Source organism: Erinaceus europaeus, chromosome 4, assembly GCF_950295315.1.
Source record: "Erinaceus europaeus chromosome 4, mEriEur2.1, whole genome shotgun sequence".
NCBI classification, from domain to species: domain Eukaryota; kingdom Metazoa; phylum Chordata; class Mammalia; order Eulipotyphla; family Erinaceidae; genus Erinaceus; species Erinaceus europaeus.
Genome location: NC_080165.1, coordinates 20,085,738 through 20,100,819, shown reverse-complemented (window position 1 = coordinate 20,100,819; position 15,082 = coordinate 20,085,738). Strand labels below are relative to the sequence as shown.

The window sequence follows — 15,082 nt, the reverse complement described above, 5'->3', positions numbered from 1 at the left end:
ACAATGCAGCTTCCCGGGCCTCCAGCTCACACGTGCTGCAATCACAACCTATGAACGCCACACCCGGAATCTGCATTTTTTTTAAAGACAGAACTCTAGACATCTCTGGAGTAGGGTAAAAGTTCGAGACCTCCAGTGAAACGAGTTGCAATCAGGCGACGACCCTCCTAAACTAAACGGGAACTTTGCAGGACGCCCCACACCATCACGTCGCAGCCAGACACGAAACAGCCAAAGCGTCACATAGACCCCGCCCCAACCTGGGAGCCCTAAACCACGTGACTAGTTTGAGTCGCTGGGCATTGTGGGATACAGAGGGTTGCGGCGCCTCGCAAAGCATTATGGGATATAAAGAGGCAACCAGCCGCTCCCGGGCTCCAGCTTCTATTACACTGCAGGCCACCGCCACGTCTCAAAAATCTAGAACGCCCTCCCGGGACGTCGCCGGATGACGTAAGTGACGTGCGAGTACACACTCCTCTAGCGTCAGGGATAAGTACACCTCGCAAAAAGCTGGGACGAATTTCCGGCGTGCCTTTTGCTTTACGGCGTATGCGTCGCGCCGCCCAACCGTTTACGACAGCGCCGGCAGGTTTGCGGCGCTGGCCGCTGCGCACGCAGCTTCGCTCCTTTCCCGGTTGCTCGGAGTGCAGCTAGTGGCGCGGTCTTTAACCCGCTCCATCCACCCCCATCCGGGCTGGCCGAGGCAGTTGCAGGTGAGCGGCGCATCCCGTCGGGTGCGATGGACCTCCGGAGAAGACTCGTACCGGGTCCGACCCCGCGGGTCCCCGGAAGAAACCTCTCAGCGTCCCCTCTGTCGCTGCTTGTACCTCCGCTGGGCGGGGCAGGAATCAACTTTGCTGGGGCCCCGGTCGGAGACACGGAGAGGGATCTGGGGCACGGCCTGCGGCGGGATCTCTGGCCCTCGACTCCGCTTCCGGGCTGGGAGAACCTGACAGTGTCACTTAAAACCCCGGTTCCATTTAAGTGGCCAAAGGCTCCCTGGGTGTTTGAGATAGACAGAGGGCTGCCAGGCTGGGCGGCGTTGGTTTGAATGTTCACCATTCAGAGGTTTCGTTTTTTCTCTATAAGATGGAAGATTAGGCGGGGTGGGGTGGGGTGGGGCAGCCTGATGGTTCTGCAAAGAGACTCGAGCTCCCAGGTTCAGTCCCCCACACCACCATAAGCCTGAGCTGAGCAGTGCTCGGGGTTTGGGGGAGAAAAAGAAACAACTTTAGCATCTCTGATCCCTCTTCCCGAGGACTGCTGACCTACTGGCTCTCGTGCCGCCCCTGACCCACATGGCACCGTGAGTTGGGCCGCAGGGTCCCTGCTTGTCCTGCGCCGTGGCCGGTGCCGCTGTCACCCCGCGTGCTGGTGCCAGGGGGCTGCGTCCCACCCGGTGAGGGCCTTGTCCTGGGCCTGGTTCCTCCTCGGGCTCCGATCAGCCGGGGGCTTGTTTGCTCGTAGCTGTTTCCAGACGCCCGTGTTGTATTAGGTGCAGTCTAAGGGCCTCAGCATGGCAGCCTTCCTCCTGGAAACCAAATCTATTTCCAAATGAAGGGCAGGTCAACTGATCTGACTCAGCTGTAATTTTATTTTTATTGTTTTTATTTTTTAAATCAGAGCACTGCTCAACTCTGGCCTATGCTGGTGCAGGGGATTTGAAGCCTCATGCATGAGAATCACTTGCCGTAACCATTGTGCTATCCACCCCGCACCCCCGCCCTCAGCTGGAGTTTTATCTGTAAAATGGAGATGTTGGAGTGCTGGCACCTGTCCTGGTGCCTGGTCATCACTGGTCAGAAACATCTGGCATAAGCCCTCCTGTGGGCCTCTCAGGCCCTTGCCCTCACTGTAGAGCAGCAATGGCAGGGACTGCCCCACTCTGGAGAGAGGCTGGGTCACCCTACTCTGCCGCTCCAGAAAGACGGCTCCTGAAATGGTGCCGCCGAGGATGTTCTGGCTGTGGCCATGGACTGCGAGCTCAGACTGACAGGGATGCAGAGGTCACACGGGCTCCAGAGCTAAGTAGCAGTAGACAGGCCCTGGGCCAGGTGGGTGGGGTCAAGTCAGCCTCACTCTGATGCGCTTCAAGATCGCGAGCTGGTCTGGTGCCCGACGGCAGTGGGGACACAGCGAATGTTTGATGCGCGTGATGCCTTTCCACCTGCCCTTTCTCTGTAACACCACTTAAGTTTAGAGGTGGTGGGTGGCTCCCAGCTTCATCCCGTTGAGCTGTCGCCCAGGTGTCACTTTTGACCCTTCAGTCTTACCATCCTAGGACGTTGGGGAGTGTTGGCTGAATGCAGCATTCCTGTTTCTATTAATAAAATTGTATTTGTTTTAATGAGAATTACAGAGACCAGAGCACTGCTTAGCTCTGGCTTATGGTGATGCTGGAAATTGAAGCTGGAACTCACACAGCCATTATGCTGTCTCCTCACCCCCCTGGGATTTTTTTAATTGTTGCCCAGACTTCAAAAGTTGTTTCTGGAAAGTGGCCCATGCATGTTCATGGGGTAACAGTAGGTGATAAATGCATAGATACTGAGCTGCCAGGCGGGTGTCTGTTCTAAGCCTGGTGCCCACTGTCCCGAGAGGAGCTGTAGCCGAGCAGGGCTCTGGGGACTGACTGCTTGCTGGGTTCGTCAGCTGGCATTTGCAGTCCTGAACTGTAGCTGGAAAGTAGGAATGCTGATAGCATCACCTTCAACTCATGAGTAGCTGCTGTGCGCCAACTTATGGCCCAAGTGCGCTCTGTCTTCACGGAGGCCTTTTGCTTGATTCTGTGTCCTCTGGATCTGCGTGAAGATTTGCGTTGCTGACAAAATGGGAAGAACAGGACAGGGTAGTTTAGGATTGGGGTCCTCCGTACTCTGTGCAGTAATGTATTTCTGCAAATCTGAAAGGTAATTGTATAGTATTTTGCTGTGAAAGCATATCTTTTGTTTTTCATTGTTGTTGTAGTTATTATTGTTGTTGTTGATGTCATTATTGTTGGATAGGACAGAGAAATGGAGAGAGGAGGGGAAGACAGAGAGGGAGAGAGAAAGAGAGACACCTGCAGACCTGCTTCACCGCCTACAAGTGGGGAGCTGGGGGCTCGAACCGAGATCCTTCTCCCAGTCCTTGCGCTTCATGCCACTTAACCCGCTTCGCTACCACCCGACTCCCAGTGGAGGCATTTCTAAGAACCATTGATGGTATTAGTGGGGGGGGGTGGCATTTCCTTTTCCTTCACGGAGCACCACTCCTTCGTATGACACTGAGAAAAACTCAGTGATAGTCTCACACCCCGTCAGGAATAAGATGCTGCTTCATTTCAGAGACGTTCTAATGAAAACATCAGACGTCGTGAGTCAGTTGCTAGCAGTCTCCTGAGACTTATGTATTGACAATATTATGTGCTAGCCAACGGTTAAGTTGGTAAAAGCTCAGTGGATCAGGTTTGCCTGTTTTGAATTTTATTATATCAGCTTGTGTCGAATGAAAGAGTATATTTTGTGCAGCTACTTAAATCACTTGTCTGTTTAAGGTTTTTGAAGATGGCGAAGTTTATGACCCCCGTGATTCAAGACAACCCCTCAGGCTGGGGCCCCTGCGCCGTCCCGGAGCAGTTCCGAGATATGCCCTACCAGCCCTTCAGCAAAGGAGACCGGCTGGGGAAGGTACTTCCCCGCCAGCGAGCGTCTGAAGCCTTTCAGTGGTGGCTGCTACTTTCCACAGGGTTATTTCATTTTTCTCTCAGAAGCATAACTCCCTTGTTCCTTATAGGGCCACCAGCTGAGAAAGGTGACGACCTCTGAATTCTTCCAGTAGTCAGGAGAGGGCTGGACACTTAACAAAGGCATTGTGTGCCTCTGTTCCTCTCCGTTATTGTGTCCCCACTTGCGGGGGAGTCTGGGTCAACAGGACCTTGCCTGGTGGGCTCACACCCGTCTTCCCTTGGTGCTCTTTCTAGGTGGCAGACTGGACGGGTGCCACATACCAAGATAAGAGATACACGAGTAAGTGTTCCCTGCGGCGGCGGAGACCAGGGCCGGCCGGAGATTCCTGCCTTTTCTAATGAGCTCCATCTGAGGGTGTTCTGGAATGGGAATAAGATGCCAGTGATGAGTCTTAGTTTGGGGGGGGCATGTTCTGCAACACAGGTGTTGACTGTATATAAATACTCCCTCCCCCCAAGGAGCTCCCAAATTGAAGCACTTACAAGAAATGTGTGTGTGATCGTGGGTGCTCTTCTCTCCCCCTTATGCCACTCGCCCCTTTTACAGGTGTACTGGACACATTCTCAGCTTTCACTCCATGCTTGGTACTTGCTGAGCCTGTGAGGCCAAACAATAGCCTCAGCTTTAAAACCCTGCTTTTAGGAAGATCCTTGGTGGGGCGTCTACCAATTTACAGAGTTGGTGAGACCCTGGAATATAAACTTCTTTTTTTTTTAAAAAAAAAAATCATTTATTTATTTTTGAGAGAAATGCAGAGGGAGAGGGAGAGAGACAGAAACACCATAGCACTGCTCAGCTCTGGCTTATGGTGGTGTGGGGATTGAACCTGGGACTTAGGAGCCTCAGGCATGAGAGTCTGTTTGCATAACCATTATGCTGTCTCCCCCGCCCATAAACTTCTTTTTAATGTATTTATTGATTTGTCGGTTAGAAACAGGGAAATTGACGTGGAAAAGGGCAGACAGAGAGAGAAAGCCGCCTATAGCACTGCTTACCTGCACCAGGGGCTTGAACGCAGGTCCTTGTGCATTGTAACATCCTCTCAACCAGGTGTGCCACCACCCGACACTCCCCGCCCCCCAAATACAAGCTTGAGGTTACCTGTGACTAAAGGTAGCTAGAAGGTGCATCTTAACCCACTGGACGTGCCTGCCATGGGCCCCGGGGGACGGCGGTGGTGGTTCCTAGAGCCGGTACTGCCTCTCCTGCGAGAGAGGAGGAGACCCGTGCAACACTTTACCCACCTCCTGGGCCACCAGAAAGTTCTTTAGGCCGGGCCTCTTCAGATTTAGAGAGTGGGATGGGGGTGGGGAATGTGTTTGTATATGTGTGCGCACGCTTCATGGGGAGGGGCCTTGTTATAAAGATGGTAGGTTTTATAGAGTGAGGTGTTTGCCATACTGCGTGTTAGAGAACCCCCTGGCGAACGCAGACCTTTAGACCAGTGTCTATCTGTAGTGTCTGGGTAGTAGTTGTTAAACACTCTGCCACCTCTGCCTCCAGACAAGTACTCCTCTCAGTTTGGTGGTGGGAGTCAGTATGCTTACTTCCACGAAGAGGATGAATCTAGTTTCCAGCTGGTGGACACGGCGCGCACACAGAAGACAGCCTACCAGCGGAACCGAATGCGGTTTGCACAGGTAGGTCAGTCTCCAGCAGTCTGACCATGTTGGTCTATTATTGTTGGCCTTTGCCTGTTTGGAAAATGCTGCTCCATAGGGAGGAAGACGCAGCTAATCACTAGATCCAAGGATGCAAAGATGTCTGTCCATCAGCAGCTCACTCATACATCTTAACTTTGTGCTGAGAATGATGTTTGCGAGCAGCGGGAATAGCATGATGGTTATGCAAATAGACATTAGCCTGAGGCTTTGAAGACCCAGGTTCAATCCCCCCCCCCCCCCCCACAGTGGATAAAGCATCAGACTCTTAAGCATGAGGTCCTGAATTCAGTCCCCAGCAGCACATGTACCAGAGTGGTGTCTGGCCCTTTCTCCGATGTTTCTCATTAATAAATAAAATCTTTTGGGGGTTGGGGAATAGATGTTTGTGCTGACTAAAAAGGAGTGGCTGGGGCCGGGGAAATAGCCCCAGTGGTTACAGAACAAGCTTTCATGCCTGAGACTGGGGGGAGGAATAGCAGCATCTGTGTCGTTAACGTCACCTAATTGCTATGTGTACTTTATTAACTTGATGAGCCAGTCAGGCCACATATATTGAATAAAAAGGCAAACTCAGCAACTCTAATTAAAAAGCCAGTAAACCTACTTCAGTTAAAAAAGATAAGACTTGAAGTCTAAACTGATTCCAAGTACTTTACTAACACCTGCAGACTGTTGAGTCTATAAAATGTGCAACTTGGGTTTTGCACCTTAAACTTACTCTAAAGATCTGTTAAGTGCTGACAATTGTCAGCGAGATGTACAGAAATAATCATGGGTGGTTTTTTCTTCCTAATTCCCAGAGGAACCTCCGCAGAGATAAAGATCGTCGGAACATGGTGCAGTTCAACCTGCAGACCCTGCCTAAGAGTGCCAAGCAGAAAGAGAGGTGAGGGCCTCATCCTGCCAGAACAAACGCCTCCTAGGGCGAGCAGACCATCATCTGAAATCACTACGCCAAAGCAGAAAGGATTGCTTTTCCCACCGCTGCAAAGAAAAAAGGGGGGAGGGATAGATTCTTAGTGATGGTTAAGCTACTGTTTTAACCCTAGCATCATCTCCAAGGGCCAGTATATAGGCAAGAGCACAAAAGAGAAATCACTTCCACTGGTACACTGAATGGAAACGAGTGAGTACAAAGAAAGTCTTCAGGTTGCCTGGGCTTCGAACTGCTTAGTCCAGCTGCGCTGCCCTGCCCAGGCTGCAGGTGGATAGAATAGCTGTTGATGTTGGGGCTCAGGGTGCCACTTCTAGCTCCTACAGTGTAGCCTTTTGATGTGTTTCTTTTTACTAAGGGTCTGTTTCTCGTAGTTCAGAGAGATCTGTGATAAGCTTGAGACCTAGCTAAAGTGAGAGACAGTGCTGCCTTTTGAAAAACCCCAGACTGGAGAACTGCTCGGGTTGGGGAGGTAGCACAGTGTGAGGGCACAGGGTTCACAGGCCCCAGGCCTCAGGCCCGATCACTGCTGCTCCCATGTGCCTGAGCAGAGCTCTGATAGCCCTCTCCCTCACCCCACCCCCCATTAAAAACATATCTCACTTTTTTTTAATTTTAAGCTGCACAGAAAGTATGATTTTCTTGTCTTTTCAGAGAACGTATACGTCTGCAGAAAAAATTCCAGAAACAGTTTGGAGTGAGACAGAAATGGGACCAAAAGTCTCAGGTAGTGTGTCTGTACCAGAATTTGGTTTGTAACAAGTCTGTTGAGATAGAGTTCGCTCATTTAAAATGTGAAACGCAGTGGTTTCTAGTATATTCAGAGTGTGCAGTCATTGATTGCTACAGCAAATTTTAGAATATCTCATTACTCCCATCCCTAGGCTATTATCAGTCTACTTTGTGCCTCTGTGTGTTTGTGACCTTTCATTTAGCAAGTTTTCAAAGTTGATCCACTTGTAGCATTTGTCTGTCCGTTTTTATTACTAAATTCCTTTATATGGGTGGTTCACAAGAGATGCCATATTTCACTGCATCTCAGAGTGGGATTCCCAGTTTTATTTGAGCTCTGGAACCTTTCGGTCCTCTAAGTAGACTATCTTATTGAGTCCTAAAAGTCAGGAATTCATCTTAGAAAACAGCTCACACATAATCATTGTTCAGGGTATATTGGGGGGGGGGGTTGTTTTTGTTTTTTTGTCTTTTTATTCATCAGTCTTTTGCCTGTGTTTAACCCCACTTGTGTTTTTTCCCCCTCTGATTGTCTTCCACACAGAAACCCCGAGATTCTTCAGTGGAAGTCCGTAGTGACTGGGAGGTAAAAGAGGAAATGGATTTTCCTCAGCTGATGAAAATGCGCTACTTGGAGGTGTCAGAGCCGCAGGACATGTAAGTGACAACTGTCGCTGCCTAGCAGTGCGCACTTGTGAGGGCCGGCTGCTAGTAGAGCTGCTGAGTCATGACAAGAGAAAAGCAGAGAAGTTTACTAACAGTGAAGTTGAGGTTTCTTCAGGTTTCCTGGCACTGAGCAACTGAGAAATAAAAAACTTAGCTATGTCTTTTTGGCAGATGGAAAGAAAGAAAGGGAAATTTGCCATTATTAAACTACAAATTTCTTTTAGCTTCTTGGAATCCTGAGCCAAAGAGAAAAAATTGAGTTTTGACAAGAAGGACAATTCTTGAGGAGAAGCAAAGCTTCTCCTGATGTTTCAAAGCACTTCATTGCACCTTAAAGTGTAAACACCTGGAGATGACTTGGAGAGGAATCAGCACTCGGTGCGCGAGTGCTTCACAATTGATGCATTGCCCTGTCTCTAAAATGGGGAGGTTGCGTGGAGTCAGCTTATGTCTCTCCTGTTCCGTGGAGCCACATCTGGGGGCGAGGGGATGGTGCTGGGACCTGAGAGCACTGGGGCTTCTCTGCTGTTTTCAGCAGAGACGTTGTTTTCATCTCTGGGTTTTCTTTCTTTCTCTCTTTCTTTTTTTTTAAAATAATTTACTTACCTTATTTTAACGAGCTAGATGCAGAGAGGAAGACATAGAAACGCCAGAGCACTGCTCAATTCTGGCTTATGGTGGTGCTAGGGATTGAACCTGGGAACTTGAAGCTACAAGTTCCTTTAAAGTCCTTTACTAACCATTTTGCTGTCTCCCCGGCCCCCTTGTTTGCATCTCTCACACATAGAAGATTTCAAATTCTGTGGCTTAAAGGGGGGAAAGTAGGTGACCTTCCTCTGTGTTTCTTGCCCGCTGTCCCTCAGCGAGTGCTGCGGGGCCCTGGAGTACTATGATAAAGCCTTCGACCGCGTCACCACGAGGAGTGAGAAGCCACTGCGGAGCATCAAGCGGATCTTCCACACAGTCACCACCACCGACGACCCCGTCATTCGAAAGGTGTGTGCCCCCTTTCTGGTTCCCCCACGCCTGCAGGGATGCTGCCAGCTTCCATGAGCTGAGACCTTAGAAAGAATAGAGGACATGGGCATATATGTGAATTATTTAGGCCCCGAAAATCCCTCTAGCTGAGATTCTGCTGAGTCAGGCTTAGGGTTAGATGTAGAGAAAGTCTGAGTCATCAGTGGTGTCAGGCAAAGCAGAACTCCCATCCAAGTGCTAACCAGGCCCGACCCTGCTTAGCTTCCAAGATCAGACATCGGGCGTGTTCAGGATGGTATGGCTGTAGACCAAAGCAGAACTCAAATCCAGTTCAACTGTGCTTCCCGGCCTCACTTCTATGAAACTCAGTTTTCTTCCTGTGAATGTACTCAGCACATGCCTCGGTGAGGACACGCTTTTCGTGGGATGTAGTGAACAGGCAGTGAGCTGCAGCTCTATGCATTCCAGCACACTGACTCCACCAACAAGTTGGTCAGCTAACTTGCTGCCGTCTCGCAAGACAGCGCGAGGTGCACTGGCACATGTGCCTGCGTGTTGTCTGTGCATGCGCAACCGAGCCCCTTACAGAGGAGCTCCCCTGTGAGGATAGGCGGTCAGGCCTGACGGTATCCTCGCTCCTTGCTCTCACTGCAGCTGGCTAAAACCCAGGGGAATGTGTTTGCCACCGACGCCATCCTGGCCACGCTAATGAGCTGCACGCGCTCCGTGTATTCTTGGGACATCGTTGTCCAGAGAGTCGGGTCCAAGCTCTTCTTTGACAAGAGGGACAACTCTGACTTTGGTAAGAAACCTGTCTGAGAACCAGCACCGAGGCCCCGAGTGTCTCAGTTGGTTTAGAGCAGTCCCCTGGTACTGGGAAATGCAGGGGAAATGCATTCACAGCTGTGTCGGAACCTTCACTTGTTAATCATTTGAATAGCACTTCCTGACTTCTGCCATCTCTCCACACCATCATCTTTAGCATTTATTTAATATGTCTGCCTTTTGTTTAAAATTTCAGTGTACTTGTATAAGGCAAAAAGTACACACACACATTTGCTATGAAGGAAAACCAAGTCACTGGAAAACATTATAGTGAAACAAAACAACTGTTCCAAGCATGCGGCCTAACTCCTCCTTGAGAAAAAGCTAACAAATCCAGATACTCTCCTAAGGAATCAATAAGGCTTTTTAAAGAGATTGTGTCGTATGCTTTACATTGGCTTGTTCTAGCCCTCCCCCTCCAAGAGAATTGGATGAGTCCTGTTAATTTCGCGGGCCTGCTTGGCCCCGCCCCAAGGGACCCTGGGAGAGGGTTCCGGAGTCCGAGAGTTCCTGAGTTCCCCAGTGACAGAGTTCCTGAGTTCCGGAGTGCGAGAGTGCGAGAGTTTCTGAGTTCGAGAGTAAGGGAGAGGGTTCCTGAGTTCCAGAGTAAAAGAGAGAGTGCTTGCGCCGCCGCAAAGAGACAGCAGAGTTCTGTTTGGTGATTAGTTTGTCTTAGTTTATGAATAGTTCCTCCTGAATAAAGAAATACAGCTTCCCTGCCCAGCCGTGTGTCTGGTCGTCTCTGTTACCCGCCCGTGAAGCTAGCCCGGCCAGCTGGAGCCATCCAAAATTTTAACAACAAGATTGTTTCTTTTTTCATGTTAAAATTCATTGTTGTAGTTTCAGAATTTTTTTTTTTTTATTTTTCCCTTTATTGGGGGGATTAATGGTTTATATTCTACAGTAAATACAATAGTTTGTACATGCATAACGTTTCTCAGTTCTCCACATAACAATACAACCCCACTAGGTCCTCTGCCATCCTTTTCCAGGACCTGTGCTCTCCCCACCCACCCACCCCAGTCTTAGTTTGGTGCAATACAGTTGGAAGCTCTTTGAAAGAAGGACCTGTCATGTGGATCACCATGTGTATCATGGGAGCCTGGGTGGGAGGGTCACCATGTTGTCTGTTTTGTAGACCTCCTGACAGTGAGTGAGACGGCCAATGAGCCCCCTCAAGATGAAGGCAATTCCTTCAACTCGCCTCGCAACTTGGCCATGGAAGCAACCTACATCAACCACAACTTCTCGCAGCAGTGCTTGAGGATGGTGAGAAGGGGGTGTTCATCCAAGCATTTATTTGATTCTCCTCAGCCACTGCTTATCAAACGCCACCTTTGTAGCGTGCTTTGGTGCTGTGGGGTGGAGCAGGACAGATGGCCTGTCACAGAGGAGATTCAGTATTGGGCTTTGGGGTCAAACTCTGCCTTTGTACCCTAGACCTACCAAGGCAGAGATCTGTGATACTGAGTATATCTCTGATAAATTACAACTAGACCAGCACTTAAGGGGGTTGGGGGGGGCAACATGAGGGAAAGAACCAGAGCATTGTTCTGGCAAGACTGGACTAGTCCTCATCTTGTGTAGACATACTGTGAGGATTCCTTCAACTTAACAAATACACTGCTTGGGAGCCGGGGATCTCACAGTGAGCAGGACAAAGTCCCTGCAGCCCCTTTGGGCGATTCATTTGACGGGGCCATGTAAACAATAAATACAGACTGTGCGCTGGTCTGCTACATTAGTAAAGCACACGAGGAGGTGTGTGGCCAGCCCATCGCAGTAAGTGTTCTGTGGCACTCAGGCGCTGGCACTTAGAAGGACATGGGCTACAGTGCCCTCCAGGGACCAGGCCAGGGCTGTAAATAAGCGGCTGAGGGTCCAGCTGATGGTAGGTTTCAGTGACAAGTTGACTTACAACACCCTTTGTCACTTTTATTCAGGGTAAGGAAAGATACAACTTCCCGAACCCAAACCCATTTGTGGAGGACGACATGGATAAGAATGAAATCGCCTCTGTCGCTTACCGGTATGTAGCCTCTTGGCGGGGCGGGGCGGGTGTGCACAGACTTGCCCTAGGCTCAGAAGTGTCCAGAATTGCGACTTTGGCCTGACAAGACGACTCTCTTCTCCATTGCAGTTACCGAAGGTGGAAGCTTGGGGATGACATTGATCTCATTGTCCGTTGTGAGCACGATGGCGTCATGACGGGAGCCAACGGGGAAGTGTCCTTCATCAACATCAAGACCCTCAACGAGTGGGATTCTAGGGTGAGGTCCACTTCTGTCCTCGTTGGGACACCCACATCTGCATTCACTTCAGGTTATGGGGCATGTTGTCAGGAGCCGGCATTTGCAAGCCTGTGTTTTCCCCTAGTATTACACATCAGGCTGCTAGAGATTGTTGGCCTTCTGTGTTTATTCCTCACTGAGAAGAGAGCAGGCTGTTTTCCCACTATGTCTCTCAGGCCACGCCACCCCCTGCTTCTGCCAGCCAACATTCTCCTCCTGGTTACTTGTTCCACTTCCTCTGCGAAACCCTTTATTTCTTTAAAAACCACACACACTAAAGGCTGGCCTCTGCCTATCCTAGAAGATGGGACCCTTTTCTGACTTGTGTGTCCATGTCGAGGTGAGCTCTTCTGAAGAGAGGAATTGCACTGTTCTTTGCCTCTGTTGTGACGTTAGTCTACCTGTGGGCTTGGGCATGAGGAGCCCACCTTCACCCTGTGACCACGGCTTTGATTCTGCAGCACTGCAATGGTGTTGACTGGCGCCAGAAGCTGGACTCTCAGCGAGGGGCTGTCATTGCCACCGAGCTTAAGAACAACAGCTACAAATTGGCCCGGTGGACCTGCTGTGCTTTGCTGGCCGGGTCTGAGTACCTCAAGCTTGGGTGAGATTCCTCTCCACTTGTAAAGTCACCTTAGAGGGTGGGTCTGTGGGAAGGGAGGTGAGGGTTTGCCTTTTCAGACCTTTTCCTTCTGAGAGCCATCAAGGCAGGTGTCGTGTCGCTAGTGAATTAAAAGTTGGGCCAAGGGTTGCTGGGCCGCTGTGGGCCTACCCCTACCACTGATGCCCCTTTCTTGCAGGTATGTGTCCCGGTACCACGTGAAAGACTCCTCACGCCATGTCATCCTGGGCACCCAGCAGTTCAAGCCCAATGAGTTTGCCAGCCAGATCAACCTGAGTGTAGAGAACGCCTGGGGCATCCTGCGCTGTGTCGTTGACATCTGCATGAAGCTGGAGGAGGGCAAGTACCTCATCCTCAAGGACCCCAACAAGCAGGTCATCCGTGTCTACAGCCTGCCGGATGGCACCTTTAGTTCTGACGAGGATGATGAAGAGGAGGAGGAGGAGGAGGAGGAGGAGGAAGGTTCGTATTAGCCTTTTTCTGAAGTCTAGAATACGCTAGGCAGACTGGAGACCAAGTATCTACAGTGATCTTAATAATGAGGTGAATTTTTCTGAGATGAGAGCTGTCTCACCCTTGGCTGTCTCTGGAGTGGGAACCACTGGCTCCCGGAGCTGCTTCGAGAGCCTGTAAATCACATGGATGGCTTGGAGAAGAGGGAGCGAGGGCTGGGAAGCAGCATTGAAAGAAAGGTGTTGGAAGCTCCTAGTAGGGGAGAAAAAGACCTGCTCCCAGGTAGTTACAAAGGCTTAAAGCCTTTTCTCTCCTTTAACCAGCCAGTGACTGAAAGGCCTGCCAGCCCTCTTGAGATCTGAATGAAGATATGGAAATAATGAGCAGGTTACTAGAGATTCAGAGAGGAGAGTGAGAGGAAGTGGGCAGTGCTCTGTGTCAGATGACTCATTGCTCCAAAATGCTGTGCCTTTCAGAGGAAGAAGCTTAAACCAGACGGCGATGAGGAGCTGGAGTTTATAATTCAGCAGATCAACCAGAAGGACTTCGGATGCCCGGTGGAATGTTGGATTCCTGCTCTCTGGCACTTAACAGACAGAATAAACAATAAGTCTGTTCAGTCTCTTCCTTGTCCTGCTCTATGTTAATGTAGCGTAGCCCTTCCTTTCCCCCAATAAACAGCCCTGGGTGAAGGGAGGAGAAGACACAGCATTTTTGTTTCCTTCTCTTCGATAGGACAGAGAAACTGAGGGAGGGAGATACCTACAGACCTGCATCACTACTTAAGAAGCTTCCTCCCACAAGTGGGGAGTAGGGGGTTTGAAGCCAGGTCTTTGCACTTAATTGCTGGGTGTGCCACCACCTGGCCTCTGGACACAGCAGTTTCTACCTGGAGTTCATCTGGGCTCTTGTCATTTTTTTTTCTTGAGCATTAGTTTTATATTCCTTTTTGGAGGATGAAGGTTCTAGATCTGTTTGGATTTTATTTTTCGAATTCCTTACATTAGCCATTTTAATTGTAAAGTCCCTGTCAAAAGGTCCCCCTAACAAATTGACTTCAATAAACGTAAGTGCCTGCTGGCTGTGTTTGAGGCCCAGCTGCTGCCCTTAGAACTGTACGGACACTGCCTCAAGATTCTGATCTGTTTCACCAGGTGCTGACTAAATGGGTTGTAAATTGTCAAGCTTGTTGACAGACTCTCAAGCCGTTACCTCAAAGCAATGTGTCATAAATCAAGAGCTACAGATGTGTAGGGAATGTGAGGGGAAGGCATTCTGTTCTTGACACAAGTAATTACCCTGCCAGGTACTGCACTAAGCAGCCTATAAATAGCTTGGCCAGCCACAGCTGAAATGCTAGTGGAAGTGATACCGTCCTGCAGAGAAATGGACTCAGCTTTTGAGTAACATTCCTAAAAATACTGTTTTATTCAAAAATAATGAGCCTTGGGAAGCAGGCGGTGGTGCAATGGGTTAAGTGTACATGGCGGAAAGCACACAGACCCGCCATCAGGATCCCGGTTCGAGCCCCTGGCTCCCCACCTGCAGGGGGTTCGCTTCACAGGCGATGAAGCAGGTCTGCAGGTAACTCTCTTGTTCTACCCCCCTCATCCATTTCTCTCTGTCCTATCCAACAATGACAGCAGTAACAACGATGACAATAAACAACAAGGGAAAAAATAAAAGTTAAATAATAAGCCTCAAAAAGTAAGCAAGTGTATTGGACTTAATTGTCAGAATTGAAAGATTATAAGGTTGGGAAGGGGTATTTAAAAGTATGCGTTAGGGGAGTTGGGTGGTAGCGAGGCACAAAGTGCAAGGGCTGGCCTAAGGATCCAGGTTCTAGCCCCCGGGTTCCCACCTGCAGGGGAGTCACTTCACAGGCAGTGAAACAGGTCTGCAGGTGTTTATCTTTCCCCCTCTCTGTCTTCCCCTCCTCTCTCCATTTCTTTGTCATATCCAACAACGACATCAACAACTACAACAATAAAAACAAGGGCAACAAAAAGGAAATGAATATGCAAATATTTATAAATATGTATACTTTATCATAAATATGCCATGCTAGTGGCTCCATTGACACGTACTTTTTTTTTTTTAATATTTCCTGCCCAGAATCCCAGTTTTGAAAGCAATCCCTCCTCCATTTTTTTATCACTTTTATTTAATTGTCTGCTACTTGGAGA

General features: G+C 49.5%; 1 protein-coding gene across 2 annotated transcripts; it reads left to right on the top strand.

Moving 5' to 3' along the window:
• The first annotated feature begins 434 nt into the window (after window positions 1-434).
• On the top strand, window positions 435-13,520 carry EIF3D (eukaryotic translation initiation factor 3 subunit D). 2 transcript variants are annotated; one of them, XM_060188888.1, is made up of 15 exons: window positions 435-453; window positions 3,539-3,671; window positions 3,965-4,010; window positions 5,235-5,371; window positions 6,196-6,281; window positions 6,984-7,056; window positions 7,606-7,718; window positions 8,591-8,723; window positions 9,360-9,507; window positions 10,669-10,799; window positions 11,474-11,559; window positions 11,671-11,800; window positions 12,283-12,425; window positions 12,622-12,905; window positions 13,373-13,520. In XM_060188888.1, the coding sequence occupies exons 1-15, from the start codon at window positions 449-451 to the stop codon at window positions 13,384-13,386; spliced, it is 1,662 nt and encodes a 553-aa protein (XP_060044871.1). In that variant the 5' UTR covers window positions 435-448; the 3' UTR covers window positions 13,387-13,520. The 2 variants fall into 2 exon arrangements, with proteins under 2 accessions (XP_060044871.1, XP_007519423.1); XM_007519361.3 differs by lacking the exon at window positions 435-453 and adding an exon at window positions 564-716.
• Window positions 13,521-15,082: the final 1,562 nt, after the last annotated feature.

Excerpts from the sequence above, each read along its gene's own strand:
- EIF3D (XM_060188888.1), top strand. Across the intron at positions 4,011-5,234 it reads CCAAGATAAGAGATACACGA|ACAAGTACTCCTCTCAGTTT; the intron begins GTAAGTGTTCCC and ends CTCTGCCTCCAG. Across the intron at positions 12,426-12,621 it reads TCTGAGTACCTCAAGCTTGG|GTATGTGTCCCGGTACCACG; the intron begins GTGAGATTCCTC and ends CCTTTCTTGCAG.